The 25,533-nt window shown below is 43.2% G+C and overlaps 1 protein-coding gene across 1 annotated transcript in view; it reads right to left on the bottom strand.

The window, feature by feature from the left end:
- SPTLC3 (serine palmitoyltransferase long chain base subunit 3) overlaps nt 1-25,533 on the bottom strand; it is a 119,028-nt gene that overhangs the window by 25,327 nt on the left and 68,168 nt on the right. The window contains exons 7-9 of the mRNA XM_019549119.1: nt 19,853-19,958; nt 11,026-11,245; nt 43-169 (exon numbers count right to left, since the gene is read on the bottom strand). Of these exons, the coding sequence (XP_019404664.1) occupies nt 43-169; nt 11,026-11,245; nt 19,853-19,958 (453 nt within the window). The remainder of the gene's footprint in view (nt 1-42; nt 170-11,025; nt 11,246-19,852; nt 19,959-25,533) is intronic.

Below are 25,533 nucleotides of genomic sequence, written 5' to 3'. Positions count from 1 at the left end.
AAGACTATGAGCCCACTCTATGAAGTCACAAAGATGTCTTACCTTTTGTTGTTCCATCTAGTCCCATGACACACTTCATGGCCCTAACGATTTGCTCTGCAATGGGGGGACACATAGATGTGGCATAAACAGAACTGTGGGAATGAGTTCGTAAAAAGTCCATAAGTTCCTTAAAAAAATAGAAGAGAATTTGAATTAATTTTCAGCAGGTAAAAGAGCAGAACAGCCTACCAACTACAGAGGCAGTGAGAACTACTACAAAGATATCTGACTACGATTTTTTAAAAACTGTCATTAAAAAGTTATGGCGTGAAGAAACACAGGTGACCTTTAGCAAGTGCAGATACTTAAAAACAGAAGGAAGGCAACTTGAGCTGAAAGAAACTATTGACTTCAATCGTGAAATTCTGCATAGAAGAGGGGGAAAAATCATTTAATTCACTAACGGACCAGAGAACAGCTGAATTTAAAATACTATGCTGTGCTACCCTTAGTAGTGATGAATATAATATGCGACAGGAAAACTGTTCAGTTTCCCTTCTCTTGGACTTACCAGAAGAGAAGTAACATTACTAGTTCTATATTCACTATATTCTATGTTTAATCGAGTCCTCTAAGTTTGTCCTTAATATAAGGCTAGAACTTGATTGCAATTATACATCTCAATTACAACATACAACTAACTACAACATATTCTTTAGAGCAGGGGTAGCAAACTCATCTGGGCATGCGGGCTGGATGAGAGCCATTGGGCTGGTCTGCAGGCTAGATTGGAATGCTGCACCAGAGCCAGTGCACTGGGCCAGTTTGACAGGGTGCTGCCTGCAGTGTGCACCTCCATGCACTGAGCCACCCACATGCACTGTGGGTAGAGTGAGCCCCAGAGCAGAGCCTGTGTGTGCTTCACAGGATGCATGGGGCTGGATCAGATGCGCTGCATGTGGTACCCTGTCAGATTGGCCTTGCACGCTAGCTCCAGAGCAGTGTGGTCCAGACTGGCCCAGGAACCAGCACTCCGGGTAGGTCTGGTAGGGGCATTGCATGCAGTGTGCACCCTGGACTGACAATCTGCATTGCATGCAGCACCCATGGTGCTAGGTGCAGCCCACATGCCAAACTAGCTGCACATGCCCATGTGGCTGGGCATGTGGAGTGGCTGGATGTGGAATAGCTAGAAGTTTGACACCTGGCCTTAAAGCCTCTGAAACATGTCTCTGTATAGAGTGAAAACGAAATTAAGCTGTGAATAGGACAAGGACCGCACCGTTTTGTTCTATGATGGGGTTTCTGGAATAAAAGTTACAGCACACTGTCCCTGAACAAGAGAGCCAGTCTATACTGGAAAGCAAAGTACAAGCTCAGCTACCATTTGACTGAGGTAGTAGAAGTACAAAGCCGTACCTAACAATAAGTATGAAAACATAGCTCCTGGAAAGGAAAGGTGTGAATGACCATCAGGCCATGGCAGTCAGCTCCTTTCAACTTCTAAGTGTGGTACTGATTATCTTTTATAATATAACTTTTCCTTGCTAATTTTACATATAACATTAATGATGATTAGTTAATGTTGTTTCTAAGAGGTTTTGTTCCTTTAAAAAGGGGTCTACATTAATGCAAAGGCAGTACCCACAAAGATTGCTGATGTTGTCTTTTAAATTTGGTGGCTTTGTGGTGTCATGTTTGGCATCTTGCTCAAATCTGACATTTAAATAGCAGCCCCCATTACAACAGGAACAGTTTGTGCTGCCTTGTTGTACTGTTAATGATGTTCATAATTTTGTGGCTTAGATGAGCCCGTAACTTCTGCAATAAAACGGTTATACTACAATTCTAATAGGTGAAAAACAACAAACAAAACAGTTCTTAGCAAATAGAGAAATTTTGACAATTGCTTACACAGGATAAATTCACTTACTTTAAGGCCTAAGGCTTCATACTAAGCCTCTAAACTTAATCTGATTATAAAATTGGCTCTGTCACCTTGAACCACTGCACTCTGGACAACCAATACTAACTTAAGGAGGGCTCTGTAAAAATATGGATTTATGCAAGTGGTTCTGACGGCTGATTTTTAGGGCCAGATCTGGTAAAAAAGCCTTTCCTGCTCCCTATCCCAGTTTGAGAACAAGATACAAATGAAAAATTATAAGTTGGAGGCCTCATAGAGGAGAAAGAGGTTTCAGACTTTCTCTTCATGGCAGAATTTTACCAGCTATCCTGATAATTTTTTCCTGTTTGTACTGGCAGAATTGTCCTCCCCCATCTGCGTATTCCTGTTCCAAGTGACATGATTTGTTTGTAAAGCTCTTTCCCAGGCAATATAAGCTGAACCAAAAATAACATGAGTGTCTTCATGGGTTTATATCTGTTTAAATTAAACTATACCCCAAAAATGTTCCTGACATTCTCCCTTTGCACCTGGACATAACCCAAAATGGAGGTAATTTGGCCAGAGGAATTCTTGCAAATTTGGCTAACCATTTCAGAATGAGTTTCGTAACTCTGACTTACTTCAGAGCTGTTAAATGAAAAAACATAAAAAAGCTGTTAGATTTTAGTCAAAGAGGAAGGTGTAGAAAAAAAAGAACAAAATTAGTTTAACTTGGTACTAATTTGCTGTGAACTGCAATAAACACTTCTAAAATAACTTTATTGTACGTGACTAGGAAGGGAACTTTCGGAAGTTAAGGGATCGCGAAAGAATAAATCAACTTGTCCTTTATGTTTTTTTTCCTGCTGTCTCCTGAGCTACAGAAAAACGTTTTCAAGCTCAAGAAATTAGAGTTGGCTATTAGCAATTATTAATTTGCTTATTAATATTAAATAACAGAATGAAATGAAGTTGCGTATACTGCAGTAGTCTTAATGCAAACAAAGTCTCCTAGTGCTATCAACTCTGGGTCCCAGAAACAGGAGCTGTGGGAGAGTCTGTGTGTCAGGTGGGTACCAATGTTTACACATATTTGAGCAATAACTCAGAAAAGAGAAAGAAAAAAAGAAAGAGCTTAATGCTACTCTGACTCTGGGTCCTTGTATTCAAGTGAAATAAGATGAGAATATAGCACCCACCTTGGATGGTAGCTATCTAAAAGCGGAAATGATAGGATCAATTGCAGTGTTTTAAAGCAATTCAGTTGGAAACCAAAACCAACAACTTGGGCAAACAGGCTGTTTCCTCTACCAGCTATTTCCTTATCCTCCTACTCTGACTCTGGGTCCTTGTATTCAAATCTAAAACAAGGATGAATGAGGAAAAAACCTTGTCTTGGATTTGAGTAAATATGGTATGTAAAAACAAGACATTCATAGCACAGGGTCTCAGTGGCAAAAAAGAATTCTTCAGTATTCTCCAATAGTAGTTAGTAGTTCATTGGAAGAGCAGGAATGTGTGAAGTATTAAATTAACAAAATAGAGAGACTAGTATAAAAAGAAAAGAAGAAATAGATTTTGTACTAAATAGTAGACCTGTGCGAAGCAGCTAATATTCGCTTGGTGATTCGAATCACTGTCCCAAACTGATTCAGCTGCTGCTGAATCTTTGAATCACCCAGGTCCATCCCCCACCCAATATCCCAGCCCTCACCATGGCTGCCTGCCCCAGCTCCTGGCACTTTGAAAAAAAAAATCCCCAACTCACTGGGTGCTGCCTGGTGGGGGGTGACAGCAGTGATCCCCACTGCTCCCCACTGTCCCACGCTGCATGAGGAGCTCTGCACGAGCCCCCTGACTCATAGTTTCATAGTTGGTAGGGTCGGAAGGGACCTGAGCAGAGCATCAAGTCCGACCCCCTGCCATGGCAGGAAAGAGTACTGGGATCATACGACCCCAGCAAGGTGTTCATTTAGCCTCCTCTTAAAGCCCCCCAGGGTAGGAGCCTGCACCACTTCGCTTGGAAGTTGGTTCCAGACCCTAGCCGCCCTGACAGTGAAGTAGCGCCTCCTGATGTCTGGGCTGAATCTACACTCTGCCAGCTTGTGACTGTTATTCCTGGTCACTCCTGGCAGTGCTCGGGGGAACAGGGACTCCCCCAATACCTGCTGGTCCCCCTCTCACTAGTCTGTAAACAGCCACTAGGTCCCCCCTCAGCCTGCTCTTGTTTTTTGTTTTTGTTTTTCTTCAAGGGCGAGAGCTCATGTGAGCAGGGCAGCCACGGGGAGGGGACACTGGGAGAGCCAGAGGGGGTCAGGAGGCTCGTGGCAGAGCCCCCCAAGCAGCGTGGGGCAGTGAGGGGCAGCAGGGATTGCCCCACTGCTGGGCAACACCCAGTGAGTAGGGGCTTTTTTTTTAAAGCACTGGGAGCTGGGGCAGGTGGGGCAGCCATGGGGGTGGGGCTGGGGAAGCAGGCAGGGGGGCCCTCCTCCCTTCTCCAGCCCCCCCTCCCCTGCCCCATACTTACCAGATCCAAGCCCATCTCCCTGTGGCAGTGAGTGGGGACTGCCTGAATCACTGAAACTCTCTGAATCTTTTCTGAATTGTTTTGGAGAGCTTCAAATCGATTCAGACCCTGATTCGATTTGGATTTGGAGAGCTGGCCACCAAATCAGGCCAAATCTCCTCTGAATTGAATCAGTAGGTGAAGCTTCGCACAGCCCTACTAAATAGATTTTCTGCTGAGTTATATAGGGCAGAGCAGAGTACTCTTAACTTATAGTCAATGGGTGTCCCTATCTTTAAATGTTAAAGACAGCATTCTAAGGAGAAATTATAGAATTAAAGACACAATATCATTTGCTGCACTAATTAAAGGAGCTTCTAGACTCTATACTTAACTAGTGGGTATACCTCAGACCATAGTGTAGCTAGAGAAGGAAATGGGATGCCCTCATCCCTTGCTGTCTTTATACATGCGAATCGGCATATATAATTGGTAGAAAGCTAGGAACTGAGAATATACCTGGCTAGATTGGACCAAGTCTCTATAAAATCCAATAATCTATCCCCTATACTAATGAAAATAAGGTGATTCCTGCCTTATTGCCCTCCACTAATATGTAGTATTATGCCTATGGGCTAGTTACAAGGATAGCTGTGCTTCTGACCTCTCTCTGGTCAGCACAATTGTATCCACTCATGTCTGAATTCATGCCTTCACTTCTAGGGTGAATGCATCTGATTCTAGTTTGGGCCTTAGGCTACAGTATTCTTGTGGAGAGACCGTGCCTACCCAGCAAGGCCAACTGGGTTTGGCATCCACAGTTCTCCCCTTCGGGAGACTGTGGCCAGTGGGTAGACAGCTTTCTTAAAGCAAAGCTTTGGCTATTCTTAACAGTGGGAATACAGTGTAATCTGAGAGCAAAAGCCTTTAAAACAACAAAAGGCCTCCATGTATTCTGTTTCATAGATTTCATAGACATTTGGGTTGGAAGGGACCCCAGAGGATCATTGAGTCCAGCCCCCTGCCCCAGGGGCAGGAAGTCAGCAGGGATCATAGGATCCCAGCAAGATAAGCATCCAAATGTGTTTTGAAGGTGTTCAAAGTGGGTGCTTGAACTGCCTGAGGTGGCAGTCTGTTCCGAACCTTGGGGGCCCAGACGGTAAAGAAGTTCTTTCTTATGTCCAACCTGAACCGGTCACAGTGGAGTTTGTGACCGTTCGATCTTGTCATCCCTTGGGGGACTCTGGAGAAGAGTCATTCCCCCAGATCCTGATGAGCACCCCTGATAACCTTATAGGTGACCACCAGATCACCCCTGAGCCTGCGCTTTTCCAGGCTGAATAGCCCCATGGCTCTCAGCCTGTTGTCATAAGGTCTGTTTTCCTGACCTCTGATCATGCGCGTGGCTCTTCTCTGGACTTTCTCAAGCTTCTCCACATCCTTTTTGAATTGTGGAGCCCAAAACTGGATGCAGTACTCCAGCTGTGACCTGACCAAGGCCGAGTACAGTGGGAGAATGACATCCCGGGATCTGCTTGAGAAGCAACTGTGGATGCAAGACAGTGTTGCTTTACTAGCCACAGCATCACATTGAAGGCTCATGTTCCTCTTGTGGTCAATGATGACCCCCAAGTCCATTTCATCTGTAGTGCTAACCAGCGTAGCACTACCAAGCCTATAAGGATGCTGCAGGTTTTTCCTCCCAAGGTGGAGAACCTTGCATTTTTCGGTGTTGAACAGCATCAGGTTCTTGCCCGCCCATTTCATGAGTCTGTCAAGATCTGCCTGGATCACCCTCCTGTCCTCAGGTGTGGATGATTTACCCCACAGTTTGCTGTCATTAGTGAACTTGGCCAGTGTGCTTCCGACATGAATGTCCACATCATTGATGAAGATGTTAAACGGTATAGGTCCTAGGACAGAGCTTTGTGGGAACCCACTGGTCACAGCGCACCAAGACGATTGACTCCCATTGACCATCACCCTTTCAGTCCTATCGCAGAGCCAGTTCCCCAGCCAGCGGATCATGGTGACGTCAAGGCCGCAGTTGTCCAGCTTAGCCAAGCGGTGATCATGGGACATGAGATTGAAGGCTTTTTTAAAGTTGAGGTATATGACGTCGATCTCTTCCCCCTTGTCCAGGTGATAAGTCACCTGGTCATAAAAGGAAATGAGATTGGTCAAGCAAGACCTACCCACAACAAACCCATGCTGGGTATCCCTCAGGATATTGCTTTCAGCTAGTCTGTTAAGGATGGCCTCCTTGATAATCTTTTCCAAGACCTTTCCCAGGATAGAGGTCAGGCTGATGGGTCTGTAGTTTGCCAGATCCGCTTTCCTTCCTTTCTTGAAGACAGGCATGACATTGGCCTTCTTCCAATCATTGGGCATTTCACTGGAGCACAAAGAACTCTCAAAGATCTGTGCCAGGAGCTGAGCTATGATGCTCGCCAGCTCTCTGGGTAGCCTTGGGTGTAACCCATCAGGGCCAGCTGACTTGAAGGTATCCAGCCTGTCAAGGTGTTCCTTCACAAGGTCAGCTTTAATGGAGGGCAAGGAATCTCCCTCGCCCGGGCCTCTCTGACCCATAGTGGGCAGGACCTGATGAAAAACTGATGCAAAGTACCCATTTAGCAAGTTTGCTTTTTCCTGGGTGTCAGTTGTCAGTTGTCCCATCTGGTTTAGCAGGGGTCCAACGCTGCTTTTCCTCTGGCTCCCCACATATCTAAAAAATGACTTTTTATTATCCTTGATATTTGCTGGAGTTCCATCACAGCCTTGGCTTTCTTGGTTTGCTCTCTGCAAGTCCGGACTAAAGCAGAGTATTCCTCCTTGGTGGTGGTTCCAGTCCTCCATCCTTTATAGGTCTTCCTTTTAAGACGTTGGAGGTCTGCCAGTTCCCTGGAGAGCCAAGGGGGCTGCTGTGCCCTTTTGCTGCCTTTCCTCTGAGATGGGATGGACTTTGCTTGTGCATCCAGGATTGCTCCCTGTTCTTCTTAGAGTCCTGCTATCCTTTAGTAGAGACTCTGAGAAGGCCTCATTTTCGCAATCACTTCTAACCGGTGCAGTCCAAGTATTAGGCCCTTGATACACTTTACACTTAAGATGTATTTAACTGGTTAATCACATCTTAAAGCCATATGCTAATGCAATTAATAGTGTGAAAAAACAAGGAATAAATCACAAAGTTATTACACAAAAAATGTGTAATAACTTTGTGGTCATTTTTTATCATGTCATTAATTAACTGTGTGGCCAGGCTGGGGCTCACAGCCATGGAGGGAGAGAAAGGAGAATGGCACCCTGTGCTCCCATGACTTGGAGCCCCATCAGCTGATCCAGGCTTGTACCCTCATGGCTGATAGCCTGATCAGCTGATGGGGCTCCCAGCCACAGGAGTTTGCTACTTGCTGGTGCAAGGGGAGCCTGGGACCCTGCACTTGCAATAAGGCATAATGTACATGGCAGCAAGCATGACTGTGAGGATTGCATATCAGATCCTGTTGTGACTTTACTTAGTCAGTTTTCCTTCACTGTCTCTCTACCTCCTGCTTGAGGGAGTGTGTCCATTTATTCACAAGTTTGGATTTGCTGCTTCTAAATGCCCCCTACAAAACTGTGATGGTGACCTCATTAAGGGCTTAGAAGTAGAACACCAAACAAATGGATTTTGCATTGTCTGTGAGGTGTTGGTGGTTGAGTGGCTGTCTTAAGCCACTGTTTCTCTTTCTGTTTCTTTTTTTCTAACAGCCTGCTAATAAAACTAGACAAATATATTCATATAGTAAATATTAGGTGTGTACTGATAAACTTTTTCTTGGCTGAAACCAATAGCCAATTATTCACCAGGAATATCAGCCAATACTGATCTGATAACTGACTTACAGGAATGTAGCTGGGCAGCATGGATAGTAGTATCCTGCAGGTAAGTCTGTGGAGGGGAAGGAGCATGGAGTGGGGGCTGATTGAGGCCCCCACGGTGAGGGAGGGTGTGGGACAGGGGCAGGGGCTGGGTCAGGGCAGTGAATGGCACACTGCTGGAGTGGAATGGAGCTGTGGGTGGCTAGTGCACAGTGGGCTTGAGGTTCTTCACCCTGCTGCCTTTGCCTTGGGAGCTGCTGCCTGTCCAGAAGCAGTGGCAGCAGCAAGCTGTGTCTCCAGCTGCTGGATGGGCAGGGGATGAGCATGGCCAGTGTACAGCTCCTGAGGCAGAAGCAGCAGGGCGGAGAGCCATGAGTGCACAGTGGGCAGCCTGCCTCCGATCTTACCCCACTCAGCTCTGCTCCAGTTAAAAGTGACCTGGCACTTAAAAATGGTGGCAGCAGCACTTGAACTAAAGCTCATTAAATGAGTTTTAGTTCAAGTGCCTCCACTGCCATTTTTAAGCGCCAAGATGCTGATCCCATGGACAAGCATCCCATAGCTCCATCCTCCTCCTCCAGGGTCTCATTCACCTGCTCCCCCAGGGTCCCATGGGGGCCTTGATCTGCCCCCCACCCTCCAATTCGCCTTCCCCTCCCCAGACCTACCTGCAGGGTACTGCTCTTCATAGTGCCCAGCTGCATTCCTGGCCGGTGCATGCATGCAGCTGTGTGCACGTACGCGGTGTCTGGGGGCCTCAGCCAGAAGGCATATTATACTTATTGGTACATTATCAGCTACACCAGTCAAAAGAAGCTAAAAGGCGATAACATTAATTTTCCTTTTATTGGTGCTGATCCGATATGGCACCAATATATTGGTACACCTCTAGTAAATATCCCAATAACCACATCCCCTACAGTACTTGTAAGTTATTACAGAGCAGTCTTACATCTGCCATATGAAGTGCAGGCAATTCTTTGTCATCTGATGCTCTGAAGCCTAGTATGAGCATATATACACATTAAGGAAAGTAGACTAAATATTTTTACTGTTTCCAATACAGTTTTAATCTGTGTGCGGTTAAGTAACAGGCACCTATATATGTGCTGGAAGTCTGCTGTGATGTGTGCTAATTAGCATGCTCCAGCATCCTCTGCATCATGAGTATTCAGCACCTCTGTGCTTCAAAATGGCGGCAGGGTGCTTTACCAAAATCTCATCCAACCAGCTTTACTAAAGGTGCTCCTGCTTCCATTTTGAAGCGCAAGATACTAAATACATGCGACTCTGTGGGAGTGTTAATTAGAGTGACTCTCAGAGCTGCTCTAATTAACCCCCCCCACCACCCCAGAACAAGTGTAAAGATGCCCCTTGATTGAATCAATGGACAGGTGGTAAATGAAGAAAGCTTAACATTCTCAACTCACCTGGAGCTGAACAATGATATTTTCCTATCAGGCATTTTCTTGTATAAACAGCACTCTTAGCTTTGTATCTAACTAAAAAGTAAAAAAATGAGGCTGCATGGTGAACAGAACAGGAAATAGGAATTACTATGACAAAAGGGATGAAATTGCTATTTTTTTTTCTGGACACCGCTGATGATACTTTGAAGCACTTTTAGGATATGTGTATAGAAAACGTGATTTGGGTTTAGCTCTAAAATTTGTCTTATAAGGTTGACAGTGAAGGTTAAATTATCAAAATGATTTTTTTTGATGGGCATCCACATTTCTTAAAACATCAGGGCTATTCTCTGCTTTTAGTGTTATAAAGCAGGAACAACCTCTACAGTGCTGTAAAGCAGGAACAACCACAACAGCATCAAATGAATTGCCACAGTTTTGTGCCAGTTCAGCTGCAAGCCACATTTATACCCAGAGCAAACTCACTATAGTTGTTGAGACAGATCCCGAGTGTCATGGCTCCACTAATTCCAATTATAGTATGACAACTCATAGTTTCACAGAAACCAGTGAAATAATGCCATTTCACAACCTCAGGAGATCTGCCCCATTCTTCATATAAAAGTTTAATAGCGTACACAGACAGACACACGCAGCTGCATCTACATGTTAACAGAGGCTGGAGTGCAGTCTGTTTGACAACTTCAACCTGAACAGCAGGAACAGAATGGAAAACTACCAAATTGCACAATGGTGCTGCTCATGCTTTCTTTTTACCTTGCTTTTTGCCTTTTTACCATGCTTTCTTTATCCAGTTACAACATGTACAGCTGCACTTGATGTTGATTTTTGTCATCAACAATAAGAAATTTTCTGGATGGCTACTGAGTGCATATTGTTTGCTACTGCAAAACTTCCTTGGCAAGAGAATTTCTCCACCAACCTCAAAAGTGAGAATGAAACATTCCACAAATATTTGGAAATTCTATTATCAAGGGACCCTGTACTTTCAGGATGCTGTTTCTACATATGAAATAAAGTAATAAACTCTCTGCATGAAAATCAGAACAGTGCAGCATATTTAGCTAGCAATAAAACTTGCTGAAAATCCTTCCTAAAGCAACAAACAGCTACATTAGAAAGAGCCCTGGGCAGCACAAAAGCACTGCTAATAAAACAAATTATATAATGTAAATATGAGGCATAAATAAAAAGGCCAACAATTTTACCCATCCCAACACTGTAGAATATTTGAATATGACCATGTATTATCTTTGATCTTTTAAGGAGTGCTAGCATAAGGCAACTTATAGGGACAGACAGCAATAAACAAAATGGATGTCATGTTTTTTATGTTAAATTAGAACCTTTCGAGTTACCTTCCTGCCAGCTATGTATCCCCCAGCTGCTCCAAAGCTTTTGGTGAATGTACCCATCAATACATCAACGTCATCAGGATCCATTCCAAAATATTCCACAACTCCTCGGCCTGTCGGTCCCACAGCACCGATGCTGTGAGCTTCATCCAAATAGAGGTAGGCTTTGTACTTTTTCTTCAAGGCAACTACTTCTGGCAAGCGCACAATGGAACCTTCCATGCTAGGGAATGAAAGAATTGCTAATGAATAATGCCCAGATGCCCTAATATGCTGCTCCCTTTAAATATATGATGGAGTGCAATATAGCCTGCTTAAAGCTCAAAAGAAATATGAAGTCAAATATACACACTGGCTGCTATCCAGACAAATATATAATAATACATTCCAAAATGTAATTCATAGATCTTTGCAACTCTGGGCCATATTTTGGTACCTGCTTAAGTCCTAAGCACCTCTCTGGCTACATTCTCAGGTAATGGGTCCTGGGAGAATCAGCTCTGAGTTGTAGGAGAAGCATAGGGCTAGCAAAGATAAGAGCTCGGGACAGGAACACTTTTTTTCTGCTCTTCAGAATAGCCCCAAGCTAGTTCTCAGGTAGCTGCCATATCTTAGAACAGCCCTGGCCCTTAGAGCTGGTAGAACCTGGGAGGTACAAATGCAACTTCCACCACTGCTTGTCCTCTCTGCTCCTACTTTGTGCCTTTCTGGAGATGTGTCATGTACTATATGACGGGAAAGGATCCTATTATGTGTGTTATGTCCCTCCCACCAATAACTAAAGGAAATTAAATATTCTGTATTCATACATTAGTGGCACATGAAGAGGACCAAAAAGAACACTTGTGGTAGCTACATCAATAGGTTAGGTGGACTTGAAGATTTACACTGTAAGATGAACCCTGAGGAGACAAGTAAGAGCTCCATTTTAATCTGAGGAACATAAATTATCCATATAACTGCAGTAAACACTCTTGATGTCTTGAAAACCTGTGTGAGATGACCGAGGAAGCTTGTCATCAGCTATCTTCACATGTACTCAGTTATCAGCAAAGTGAATTAACTTTGGGCTCTTCCACTACCTGGACTGGGTGGGGTGGGAGGGAGGAGGTTAAAGTGCTAATGCACTGAAGGCCAACCTTTTTGGCAGGCATTTGGCTGCCCCTTCTCCCAGTGCTGTTCTGATTCCCTTCCCCTGTGTGATTTGCTGCTCTGCTTTCTGTTTTCTCCCCTGTGCTCCCTCTCTGATTTGCTGCTTTGCCTCCTGCTCCCTGTCCTATCTGCCTCTGTGTTGCCTGTCCCCTCCCTGATCTGCTGCATGCTACATATAGAGACTGCCTATGCCACTTGTGGCATCCACGCTACAGGTTAGCCACTTTTTGATTGATATGTATTTCTGAGGTATTCTGAGGGTAGGTCCCTGGCTTAGATGTGGCAAAGTAAATACACTAAGACAGTTCCCTGAAAAAGTTTGTCCCCAGATCAAATATGCAAATAAGTATGTGCTGCCAGCACAGCTTTGCCATGTTATTTATTTTGATATAAAACTATTTTCTGTTGCTCCTATTGAATTTTTCCATTGACAACATGACATTGCATTAAGTAAGTGAGGAAGCAGAAACTGGGAGTGTGACAGAGAGGTAAAGCAGCAGGCAGGCTTTTAGAAAAATCATCAAAAGTTTCCCAATTTCCATCTTTCTCATGATCAGAACTGGCATCCTGGGAAGGCCTTAAGGAAATCTCAGCAATACTTGATATGCCCACTGCTTCCCTATCAATACCAGAGAACACAATAAACTCAATGGATATACTACTTTACGGGGATGTTTCAGCTAAAATGACCATAACTGTACTCATTAAGTATTTTCACATTTAAATTGACATCATCAAATTTATTAGCCCATGCAGAAAAATGGGGGGCAGCTTACATGTCTGTCCAAGTTATTATTTTGGCTTGTTTGGAGACAACACTGCACACAGGATGTTCATCCTCAGAGCTTTATGGGTTACAATCTTAAATTAATAATAGAAAATTTAGCTTCTACTGTATAAATCAGCATGAAATTATACCCAGATCCTTAGTTAAATACCTTCTACTAGTGGCCACAAGGTTTTAAATTCTAAAAGAATGTAACGAGGGTAGTGTAGTCACTTCATATAGACCCCTTCTATGGTGGCCATCATAAAGGGCATTCCAGTTTTCTGCTACTCTGTCCTCTGCTGATACAAAAGCTGAAGCCTTTATGTCCTCCATTTTTCTCTTCAAGAAGAAATATAGACGACATAAAGGGATCAGGTTTTATATCAATAGAGGGCAGAGGACAACCGGCCTGTCCTCTACGATGGCCACCCTAACACTTTCACACCTGGAACAGAGGACAGAACCACCAGAAGAGTGAAAGGCCCGCTGATCTCAGAAGGACTCAGAGCATGGGAGGGATCCACAGAATGGATACAATACTGAAGCCTCCGTGAAAGTTTTTCTATGTTGTCCGGCTAACATGCTTCAGTCCTCTAGGGGCTAGAGGTCAGTTCATATCCTATGCTGACTCCTTCCTTGGCCTCTCTGCTGACTTTCAGTGACTGGGGAAGAGGGTCTGTGATGCAGACAACTGTTTGGTTAGAACTGGACTGAGACCAAATTCACTTTGTCTCGGAGCCTCAGAGAAGCCCAAAAGGAAGGCAAAATCCTCTGGTAAGCATTGACTGAGATTAAATTTAAACCAGGGATCTTGAGAAGAAACTAAATGTATATATCTCATGTTGGTAGTGTTGTTCTTGCATAACTGCTTGCCTCTTTTGTAGCTCTGGAGGTTTATAAGAAGTGGTCTGATGAAGTCTGAACATTTTTTGTGGGAAGGGATCAGTTTATAAACCACGACCTTTATCCTCTGGCCTCAGAGGTAGGACAGAGCTCCACTGCCCAAAGTAGAATTATAGACATACATGCTTGGAAAGGGAAATCATGTAATCTAATCCTCTGCTCAAGGCAGGATCACCTCTGTCTAAACCATCTCTTAGAGAAATGGAGAACATGGGGAGAATTCTGGGAAGCAACTGGGCCTTGGGGAGCCAAATCCTGCCTTGAGGAGCACAGCATACACATGGCCTGTGCAGACCAGCCTGTAGATGATATAGGCCTAGTCCTCCCGTTGTGGTGTGATGGGATGGGGTGAGTGAACCCACAGTCCTGCCTCCTCCTTCTTCCCTTTGCACTGTGTGCTTCAGGGGAAATCAAAGACTATAAAAGCAGAAGCCCTCAGCTAGGCTGCACAAAGGCTGTGGCAATAATTTTGTGCGCCATTCATCCACGGCTGGCTGCTTGCCATAATCAGGCCCCCAAAATAAAATACACTATTAAAAGATGAGGGCCTGTCATCTACATGAGTGAAACAGGAAACAGGCTTTGTCACAGAGCTATGTTACTTCTGCATTATTGCGTCCAGGCCAGCTGAGTTCAGCTCTGTCCTAGCTGAGATCTGCACTGTTCTTTCACCTTACAATTTCTGAAGTGGTTTTCCTCACATGCTATCCTCTCTCTCTTCTTCACAGTCCCATCACAGAGTGAAGCTGTGGCACAAAACTGACCGATTTACAACATTGAACCTATTACAACAGTTCAAAACCTGTTCTGTTTATGCTTGGGATAACTTTTCCTTTACAATACAAGGTGCTAATCCCATTACTAACAATGTTATCTACTCTGCAATGTTATTGAAGTGTTAACCAGGTTATGTAGCCACGGAGCCGTAAACATGTCCCCTGACAAGGTATGGTACAAGGATGTACCGACTACAGAGTTTTGGGCCTAATCCAAATCCTCTCAAGGTCCGTGGATTCTTCCCTTAAACCCTCATGGTCTTTTGATCAGCACTTTGGAAAGGAAAGACCATGGGTTACCTAGTCCTCCTCACCATCTTTGCCAGCTTATTCTCTAGAGGCTGCTGACTTTAAAAATAAATATCTCAGGGAGCTGGCCTTCTAACCGTATAATTGAGTAGAATGGGCAATTATTTTGGGCGGAGGGTCACTTACTGAGTTTTGGCAAGTCATTGAGGGCCACATGACAGGCAACTAGGGGCAGATAAATATTAATTTTCTGAACTTTTTAGGGGCCCCATGGGCCGGACAGAATGGCTTGGTGGGCCGCATCCGGCCTGAGGGCTGCATTTTGCCCACCCCTGAAGTAGAATGAGGCATTTTCCACAGCATCATTCATTGCAGAATGACTGATTTTAATATTTAGCCCACCATTTTCTCTTTCATAATTACATAATACAACTCTGATAGATAATGAAATCTATTACCAGTCCTCTACTCTTTGACGACTTATCCTATGCTCTTCAAACTGCAAATAAATCTTTCCTTATAAGTAAAACCCTCTGGCCCCATTCCTGATCTGATCTTTCACAAGATGCATACTTTATATTCATGTCAATCTCTTACTTCCAAAATATACACAATAAATCTTAGTCTTTGCTTTTAACATTATTTTCTTTGGTAAACTTTGCACATGGTGGTGTTTAGGAGACTTGACACAACTGTCTCTATTTTGTGGTTTACAGCAATAGTTTAAAAAGTCAAATGAAACACCATACGTTGAAACAGCCACTGATTGATTAACCCTTTTTGCTGGTCTGTGGCCAGACACTTAAAACATTGCCTGTTTTCCAATCCCTTGGTTCAATCACATAATAGCAGGAAATAAAAAAAAAGTCCCAATAGATTGCCTAGGGTACTGGCACTGAATCCCCCAAAATTTCAAGTATATGTGCAAATGCCCTGGATGGAATCCAAATGTTCAGAGAGCCACCCGCTGGCTTATATGGAAACATGCTCAAAATCAAATTAAAATGAAAATAGAAAAAAAAATATGAAAAAATAATCTTTTTGAGCACTCCATGTTGCCCTTTAACCATTGCCCTGGACTTTGGCTTGTCTAACAGGAAAGCAAGTGTTACAAGGGAGCATGCATGTACCAGAAACTGATTGAGAAAGCAGTAACTGGTTGATCTGAACTGAAAATGGTAGATGCCAAGGAAAACATTAGCTAGAATTTAAATAATAGAGATCTGATTTAGCAAGTCAGTTTAATTTGCACCATGGACACTGCCAAAACTTGGTCATGCTTTTTGTACTGGGGACTGAAAGTCATGTGGTCTGTCTGTATTTGGAATTAATATGGAATCCATTTACTCTCAGGCTAATACAAGTTAAAACCCAGCTTTCACTAATAGTTACATTTATCTTTGCTGCATTTTCCTTTTTCAGATGTTAAATACATGCATACATACATAAATGGACACTTTCCTCACTGTTTAATTGACATGTAGCTTGGATCCTTCACAAGTTTAGGGGCAAATTTCTGCTTGCACTTAGGCAGGCTTTGGTTTGGAAACACCCGCCTGAGTTTTTTTAACATCCATGTTGGCTAGTAATAGTTCTTTTCAAGTTCTGCCAGATAGTAAGCTTGGGTTCATGCACAATGTAGCGAAGGAGAACTCTTTAACATACCCATACCATAGCTCAAGGGATTGCTTGAATGAAACTGAAAGAAGAATTTGGCTTTTAACATCAGTCTCACCACGAGAAGACCATGGTGTCATATGTAACAATGTTAAAACAATAATGGAAAGTTTTAAGTTTCTCCTGAATCCACGGAAAAAGTATCTGTGGAAGAAGTTGCCAAACCAAACTTGCAAATCAAGATGCTTTATTTTGACCAAATAATTTCAATTCTATATACTAGTCATCTTGAAGATCCATTTCTTTAGAAACCCATTAAAAAAGACATTGTATGACCTTAGCAAGAAGGTTCTGGTAATATTTCTCCTCTTCTTCTACACTATGGATACGTCGTTAATGTACCACTGGCAAAACTTGAAAAGAACTAATGCTAGCCAGCATGGGTGCTGGAAAATCATATTGCAAAAACCATAGCTCAAGAAAGGAAAGAATCAGGATGAGAGGAAACAGCTTACAAAGTAAGTGTAAAAGGAGGCAATTCTAGTATGTCTTTCCTTACCTTTTCTTTGCATTTAAAATGCTTGTTTGGTTTGTTCGATTTGCTAATCTGTGCAAGCAACAATGACTATGCAGGGCTTCAAGGACAGGTAGATATTGAGTACAGCCAGTAATGCAATAATAAAATACAGTAGCAGTATAATGAGAGTTTTCCCTCAGCCCACGATAGAACTGATTTGCAATCTGAAGTAGGAGCTTTGAGTTCTTTTTTGCTTGCATCATTCAAATGCATAAAGCTGATTTAAAAACTAGTTATTGTGTATACCAGCTTCTTTTAAGGTAGTAAAAAGGAGTTAAGTTTTTGTATTAGTTTCTTATTTTATGGCTTTCACTTGAATGGAAATAATCAGTTTTGAGGTGCTACAATGAGATTGAACTTTTTAATGCAATTGGAGTGAGGCACCCTTCTTTTTTGACTGCCTGCTTCAAGAAAGATGTCTAGTGGAGAACAACAAAAATGATTAGAACATGGAAAGCATGGCTTCTGAGGAAAGGCTGAAAGAGCTTGAACTCTTTAGTCTGGAGAAAAGAAAACTGAGGGGGATTTGATCATAGCCTTCAAATACCTGAAGGGCAATTATAAAGAAGATGGAGGTAACCTTTTTTCTGTGGCTGTAGGGAACAGGACAAGGAGCAGTAGCTTCAAACTGCATCAAAGGAAATTTAGACTGGAAATAAGGAGAAACTTTCTGAGTATGAGGGTGGTCAAGCATTGGAAAAGACTATCCAGAGAAGTTGTGGAATCATTATCCCTGGAAATTTTCAAGAGCAGATTTGACAGATACTTGCCTGGGATGATCCTGCCTTGAGCAGGGAGCTACACTAGATGAACACTTGAGGTCCCTTCAGCCCTATGATCCTATTATCCAATGAATTCATATTGCAAGTCCATGGCTGTTGGGTGTTTAATTCCTTTAGTTTGTGGATTTTCTATTTTAAGTGACAGACTTTGATATCTTTCACATTATGGTAATGTTAGACTGATGTAGCTATGATGATCCAGGAATAATGCAGAAGCAAAGAATTTTTGGGTGATATCGTTTACTGGACCAACTGTGTAATTGGGATAGAGTTAGACAAGCCTTTGAATGCAAGACAAGACATTCTTCAAATCTTGCATTTGAAAGCTTGTCTAACTCTATCCCAACTATACAGTTGATCCAATAAAAGATATCACCCCAAAAAATCCCTGCCTCTCGCATAATTCCCTAAGGTACACTGACAATCCTCATCTAAAATACTATGATCTTACAAATTAAAATTTTACATGATATCATTTGCTAAGCAATGAGAAAGATGGCTCATTCTGCTATTGTCCACTTGAAAAATTGTCTTGGAAAAACAACAGGAGATTTAATGAAATTTAAGCTCAGTGTCTTGTAAATGCAAGATTGATTAAGTTGCAGATGCCAAATCAAACTGACATTGTGAGTTTGTGCAACTGTTATGCCTAACCAACATGTCTGTGTCTCAAATTTACTGTCACTTTCCATTATTGTCGACATATGAAACACAGGATTTAAAACTGACTAAATCACAGCAGCTGCAGGTTTTTTTTGTAGGCCATGTGACTGACAGGAGTATTTGTCAGTAAAATGTTGGTGGTCCCCTTAATTTCTGCGTGACCAAAAGTCCTTAGAACTTTGCTTTCCTTTGGTTGGGCCAAGCTATGTTTATTTGCAGTTTTGGTCTGTTTATTCTGGCTGAAAGGAGATGTTCGGCCTGGTTTGGATCAGCTGATCTGCTGCTAAACTGTATCAGTCCTGAATGACAGGTGTTTAGATAAGGGCTCATTTGTACTCTGCAGCAGCTGCCACATGATACACCGAAGAGAAAATGCTGATGACCAGGAAGTTATGATAATACACAAACAGTAAAGGCATCATAATAAAAAGGTAGCTAGCAGGATTTATTAAGTATCATAATTTATCGCACTGCTGCCCAAAGTTGGTGCATCTCAGTGATTGGTAAAGTGATCTGTATTGTGTAGTGCTTAATGCTGACTTGCAAACCGTTTTGACATCCTGCAGGATGAGGAATGCTATATAATACAATGCCATGTAACTACAGGGTATCATTAACAGATAATCCTAGACAAACTCCTGAAATTACCTTTATTATGCACTATCTGCTTATATGTGAGCACTAGAACAACTGCTGATAATTCCTTTAATGTCAGTTTATACCCAAGCCCAGATGCCACTTCATTGGACAGTGACACCAAGTGGAGATGGGTTGGTTTCACCAAGGCTGACTTCTCTCTGTGTGTTTGCATTCTGCTTTCTGCCTATAAAGCTGGCATGCAGAATTCATACAATAACAAGGCCAATATCTTCTTTTGATGTAGCAGTCTAGAGAGCTGGTCTCTTTAATCACTCTGCAGAAGATCCTCAGCTAGTATAAACTGTCATAGCTCTATTGACTTTAGTGGAGCTATGATAATTTGCACCAGCTGAAGATTTGCCCTTTGTATTTGTATGTCAATCCCCTTTTCCCCAGAGAAATGAGTAGTACAAGCCAATATTCAAAACTACATGTAGGGGACCAGACTGGAGTTGCTTCACTTACACCAAGGCTCAGACTGACCTATGCATTTTTTATATAAAGCATCAAAAGCTGAAACTGTTATTATCTGATTCCCCTTAATAATAAACACCAACAGCTTTAGCAAGGCCACTTAAGATCCTACAATGCCATGAGGCAATGAAAAACCCCCCTCTGTATTTCAAAGTCAACCCCAGTTCCTGTTTAATTACATAGGCCTACAAATTACAATGGAGTGTTCATTTCTAAAATGTCTACAGACCTGTAAATGCCCTCTACAAGGATAAGGATTTTTCTCCAGGCTCTGTGGCTTCGAGGCTGCCCATATACTACTGCATCCCTCAGGAGCTTCTCGAGGCTCTGCATATCTTTATTTAAAAAGAAAAGAAAGGAAAGAAGCATTAAACAAAAGGATTTTTAAAAGCAATCATTTACTTTTTCCCTGGCTACTATTTTTTTTCCGTAAGAAATTGTTAATGTTTATGAAATGCCTCCTGATTGTAAACTTTCTTTGTAAAAAATCACAGCCTCGATAATAGATTTAAGTTGCCTGAATTTTGAACTCAGAGACGCTACAAGAGTTTTCTGCAATAGTGCATCTTATTTGAGGGAAAAAACCTTTTCTTCAAGCATTAGAAACTGGTTGTAACTGCATTTAAAAGTAAAATGGATACACTTTGGGTACCTGCTGATTTTGTATTGCCTATAATTAACTGGATTGCTGAAATTCACAGCTTCTGGAGGCTTTTGCCTGGTGTGCTTCGCAGAAGATTTTCAGAAGAGCATAGGGCATTTAAAAACGAGAATTCCTTTGAAAGCCCCGTGAGACATGTCTACATTTCCCAAGTGCTCTTGAGAATTTCCCCCCATGAGGGCAGCTGGCACCCTGGCTGGCTGGATATTCACTGACTTACGCTGTCTCAGAATCTGAGTCTATGTTGTCTGCTTACGGCACAGAAACAGGAAGGACAAGAAAGAATACAATTTATATGCATTCTGCTTCTGGCCACCAGCACCTTCCCCTTTCAAGCACAGAATTGTAAAACACAAAAGTTACCAGCATGGCAATACACTTGTCTTAAAAAAGTTAAGATTTAAAACCTATGGAACCTAAAGTTAAGATTTGAAACATATGATAGTAAAGATAAATGTATGAAGAAGTGTTCAGTTGTAACTGTTCCAGGCCATGTTTAACCAAGGTGTTAAAATTAAATATTTCACTAGTAACCAAACAGAAAAACCAAAAGGGCCTTTTGTTATGATCAACATACACAAAAGCTAGAGAACTTTACATTTTTCTTGAAATCAGAGGTGAGGCTTATTAAGCCTACTTCAGTTAAGTGGCTTTGGGTCAGTTCCCAGCATCATCAGTTGCTCATGAATAATATGTGTTTCATCAGCAAACTCTTGAATTTTAACCTATGAAGCACAGCACAGTGACATGAAGAGGAATCTTGTCATTTTCAAGAAAGAAAGGGTATGTGAGTGAGTGCAAGAGAGAGAAATATGCAAACTGGGGTACACTTTTTGAGTCAAAAGACAATGTTTTGACGAGGTTTAATGTAAAGAAGCCTTGAGCAGTGTTAGCAACATTGCTGCCTTCTCAGGGGTTAATTATGGATAATGATGCTAATGAGATAACTTTAATAAAGTGGACTGGCAGACACTGAAGTACAGAAAAAAAAGAAAACGGAAGCATTAAGGCTGTTGCACAATTTGGCTTTTAATAAAGATTTGGCTGAAATCTGATCAATGTTCTGATATTAAGACTTGAATGAAACTTCTCAGAGACAAATGCTTCTTGTACATTGCAGGGATCTGGAAACACACATTCCAGAATGCCTTGAAACAGCACCTGACATGGCATTTTGCTTTGTCCATTTCGCTTTTTCAGCTGCTGCCAGAAGCTGCAACAAGTTGATATAGAAGGGAAGGGCCAAATTCTACTGCCCACCCCCAGTGCAGGGGGTCTCTGTAATTGCTGTTGCTTAATGTGGGATGCAGCTACACCTTTGCTGCCATTCCTACGCTATACTGTGGGTAGATATGAGTCCAAATTTCTGGGGCAGATCCCTTCCATATTTGGGAGAGGGAATAGATTTTAAAGCATGAAACTGCACCTGGTCTGAATTTTATGTTGCCCTTATCCCTCATGACCAGTTGATCCAAATACTTCTGAATGTGAGGTGTTTGAAATGCAAAGCCAGATCTGAAAGCCTCATGTTTATCTTGGATGTTTACCATGAATTCTGGAATGTGCCAGGCCTCACAGCGCTATTGTAATTTTAACTGCTTTAGAATTCAGTGACTATCACAATAAAAGCAGTGGATGGCAGTAGTGTACTATTGGAGACTGTCGGGCAGTAGAATAGAGATCTCTGACTGGGCAAGTATTTGTATACAGCCAAGAAAAAACTAAAACATGAATCACTGTGCTTGGAAGAGTACCTTAGGTCAGTTGCTAGAAGCTGGCAATGAGAGCCTTCTAAAGCTGTTGGCAATGTTTTTGCATTATTCTATCCTAGAGCTTGAGCAATTATTGTAACATTCAGCCATCTGATTCTAATCCATAAAATGCAATCCTCCCACTTGATGCTCCTCAGTCTAGAAGAGGGGTGTCAAAGATCCAGCCTGAGGGCCAGATTCAGCCTGTGGAACTATCATTTGGTCCCAGTGCTGTGTATGGTTTTTGAGTGGACCCAGAGGCAGCATGTGGGGTGTGCTGGATGGCCGCAAGTGTCACATGCAGGACCTGCTCTGTGACCACACTGTACACAGTGCCCATTCCAGCATGAACAACTGGTGCCTCTTGCCACTGGGGGGGCACCATGGCAGGCAGCAGTGAGCAGGGACCACCCGCAATCACTGTCCACAGTGTTGGCAGTGGCGAGCGGGGACCACCTGCAGCAGCCAGCAGTCACATCGGCGGCAAGGTGTGTGGGGGGGGATATGGCAACTGCCTGCAGAAGCTAGCAGCACCTTTGGCGCCAGCCAATCTCGGAGGGGGCATGTGCCCCCACTATGTGTTGGCTATGCATTCCAGTGTGCATCCGCTCCATGCTGGATCCAGTGCTGGATCTATGCACTACCTGCAATGTGGTCCTAGAGTGGCTGGAGTGGGCACTGTGTTAGCATGGTCCTGCACCAGCCACTCTGGGACATGTACTGCATGCTGTGCATGCTCCAGGACATGCGCGAGCCTGGAGTGGATGCATGCTGGAGTGAGCATTGTGTGCAGTGTGGTGCCAGAGCAGCCAGAGTGGAAGCTGCAGGTAGTGCTGTTTTAGAGCAGCTGTTCCAGGACTATGCAACATGTGGTGTCCACTCCAGTTGCTCTGGGGCTGTGCCACAGGCAGTGTATGCTCTGACCACTCTGGGATGTGTGCTGGATCTGGTGTGGAGTGGTTAGGCACTGGAGCCAGTGCTAGGTGCAGAGATGTCCTAGAATGGCTGGCTCTGGACATGCACTGCATCTGGTGTGTGGGGCTTGCCTGTGGGGTCACTTATGTGGCTTGTAGGAATAGAGGAGCTTGACACCCCTGGTCTAGACCAACATTATGCAAGCACCTACTCTGGACACGCTCAAGATGCATTTGGATGATTATCTTGCTGGGGTCATCTGACCGCAGCTGACTTTCGGCCCTTTGGGTAGGGGGCTGGACCAGATGATCTCACGAGGTCCCTTTCAGTCCTAAAATCTACCAACTCTATGGAAATCTTTTAAACTATGCAGAACAAATGAGCAGTGTGTCTACATCTTGTATTTTTCAGCTCCCATTAAACATATCACTCAGTGTCCCTTAGTGAAAAGTGAACTCCTTCCTCATGAACTCCTGTTACATACATGCAAACATGATCTGTTCAAGTAAAAATGGTTTCTCATAAGGGAAAAGGAATGACAGGGGGGTCTTGGGGGTACCATGCTGACATAGAAAGCCTCGTTGTTTGTTTGCACACCCCCATCTGTCTGTTTCTTTGCATCCACCTGTTGTCTCTTTTCTTATACTTCCATTCAAAGTTCTTTGGGGTCAGATCGTATTGTTTTGTATTTGTAAAGCACCTATCACAAAAAGGTCCTGGTCCATAACTACGGTCTTGTTTATTCAGATAAATAGATTTCTGATGGTTGCTGTACCATTAGAAACTTACAGACACTATTAGAGATCTCAGTGGGTTGCCTCAAGATAATCAACAATGGTATTTGCTGCCCTGTATATGGAGGTGAGCTATTTTACCAGGCACTTTAACAGAAAGAGCAAGAGGTCCATGAAACAAATTGACTCAATATTGGTACAGGAAAAGAGGAGTGAAAAAAGATTACTCAGTACCCAAGCTTTCTCGTTTGTGAGCCTTGAGGAAAGGAGCTGCTTTAATAATTGTCACTTTCCTTTTACCAGAAATGATTAGACAAGGCAGGACTACAAATTTATACTCCAGGAGGCTGGTGTCACTATGGTTACCAAGAAACTGTCCTATTATTCCTCATCTCATTTGTATAGGCCATGTATGGCCTGGGGCACCTGCACATACATACACATCAACGGCCACAGCTATTAAGGGAAGAGACCTGCCCTCTTCCCTCATGTAGTTGTGTGTGTTCCACTGCACACTGTCTGTCCACTGACTTACCCTAACTACAGCACTGAACAACATATTTTAGGTCAGGAAGAAGTATAACTCTTGATCAGATTGGCATAGACTGTTTAGGTTTTTTGTTCCTTCTGAAGCATGGGGCATAGTCCTTTTCCTAGGACCTTCTGAACATATTTTGACTAATAAGGTTCCTGTTATTTCAGTGGCAGGATACTAGGGATGTATTTTCCTCCTTTGCTCCTAATCTGTGGCATATTATAAGGTATTACTGATATTTCAGATATTGGCCCTTGTAGCTGTGGCCGGGAGTGGCAATTTTGGTGATTCTATTATTTAACAAGTGCCTGTGAGCCCAAGGGACATGACTTGGTGGTTCAGTGTAAAACTGATAGTCCTATTTTCCTATATACTATTGTGTCTCCAACATGACCAACCCCTGCACCTCTACTTTGCAGCACAGCAAATTTCTATGGTACCTTGCTCTGTGGCACAGTGGAATTGTGAAGAATAGAATGTCCTCTGAATTGCATTCAAATGCAGCAAAATTGTCATTTTTACTTTTTTAGGTCTTGACTACTGTGACAAATTCAAGCCATAGAAATGGCCACGATGACCTTCGGTGGTTGTATGACTCCTGCCTGGCTCTGTCTCTATGGTTGCCCTCCCTTAATTGCTTGTCTGCCATGCCTTGTTGTTATCGAGGTTAAGTAAGGGATGCTGCCAGCAGGCCTTAGAGAGAGAGCCTGAGTCCAATCAACTCCTCAACAGGTCTCTCCTGGACCATACTAGTCTTACTCAACCTCTGTGCTAAATAGGCCCTTTTGGCCTCGCGGTGCTTCTGCAGGGCACATATAGCCTGAGGGGCAAATTGTGTGGCTTCTTTCCTCCCCTACACCATGACCCAAGCCTCGCAGGTGTTACAACTTCCACTGTTTGCTTCCCTTAGCCCCTTTCGGGACCCTCAGACCCTCTAAGTTCCTCTCTGCCCTATATCTTTGGGTCCTTAGACCCCTAGTCCTTCCGGCTGTCACTCTTCAGGCTGGGGAACCCTCTGTGCCCCACTCAGCTCCCTTCTCAGGGCTAGTAGGCTCTATTCCTTTTATCACCACTCAGCTCCTTCACTGGGCTGGGGAATTCGCTATAGGCCTTGAGCCAGGCTCCAGCAGGGCTCAGGTACTGGGCTTATCTAGCCCCAGCCCTGCCATCTTGGGGTTAGGTGAGCCTGAAACCAGCCCCCAGGCTTCCTGGAAGCTGCCTCTTATGCAGCTTCTCCCCTTAAAGTGGCAGGTACTCCAAAGTGCTCTGCTACAAGTACCAATATAGGGAATCCCAGATTTGCCACTTAGAGTG

Source organism: Crocodylus porosus, unplaced genomic scaffold (assembly GCF_001723895.1).
Source record: "Crocodylus porosus isolate Cpor-Errol unplaced genomic scaffold, CroPor_comp1, whole genome shotgun sequence".
In the NCBI taxonomy this organism is placed as follows: domain Eukaryota; kingdom Metazoa; phylum Chordata; order Crocodylia; family Crocodylidae; genus Crocodylus; species Crocodylus porosus.
Note: the sequence above shows the minus strand (reverse complement) of the source record. Positions and strands in the feature narration are given on the sequence as shown.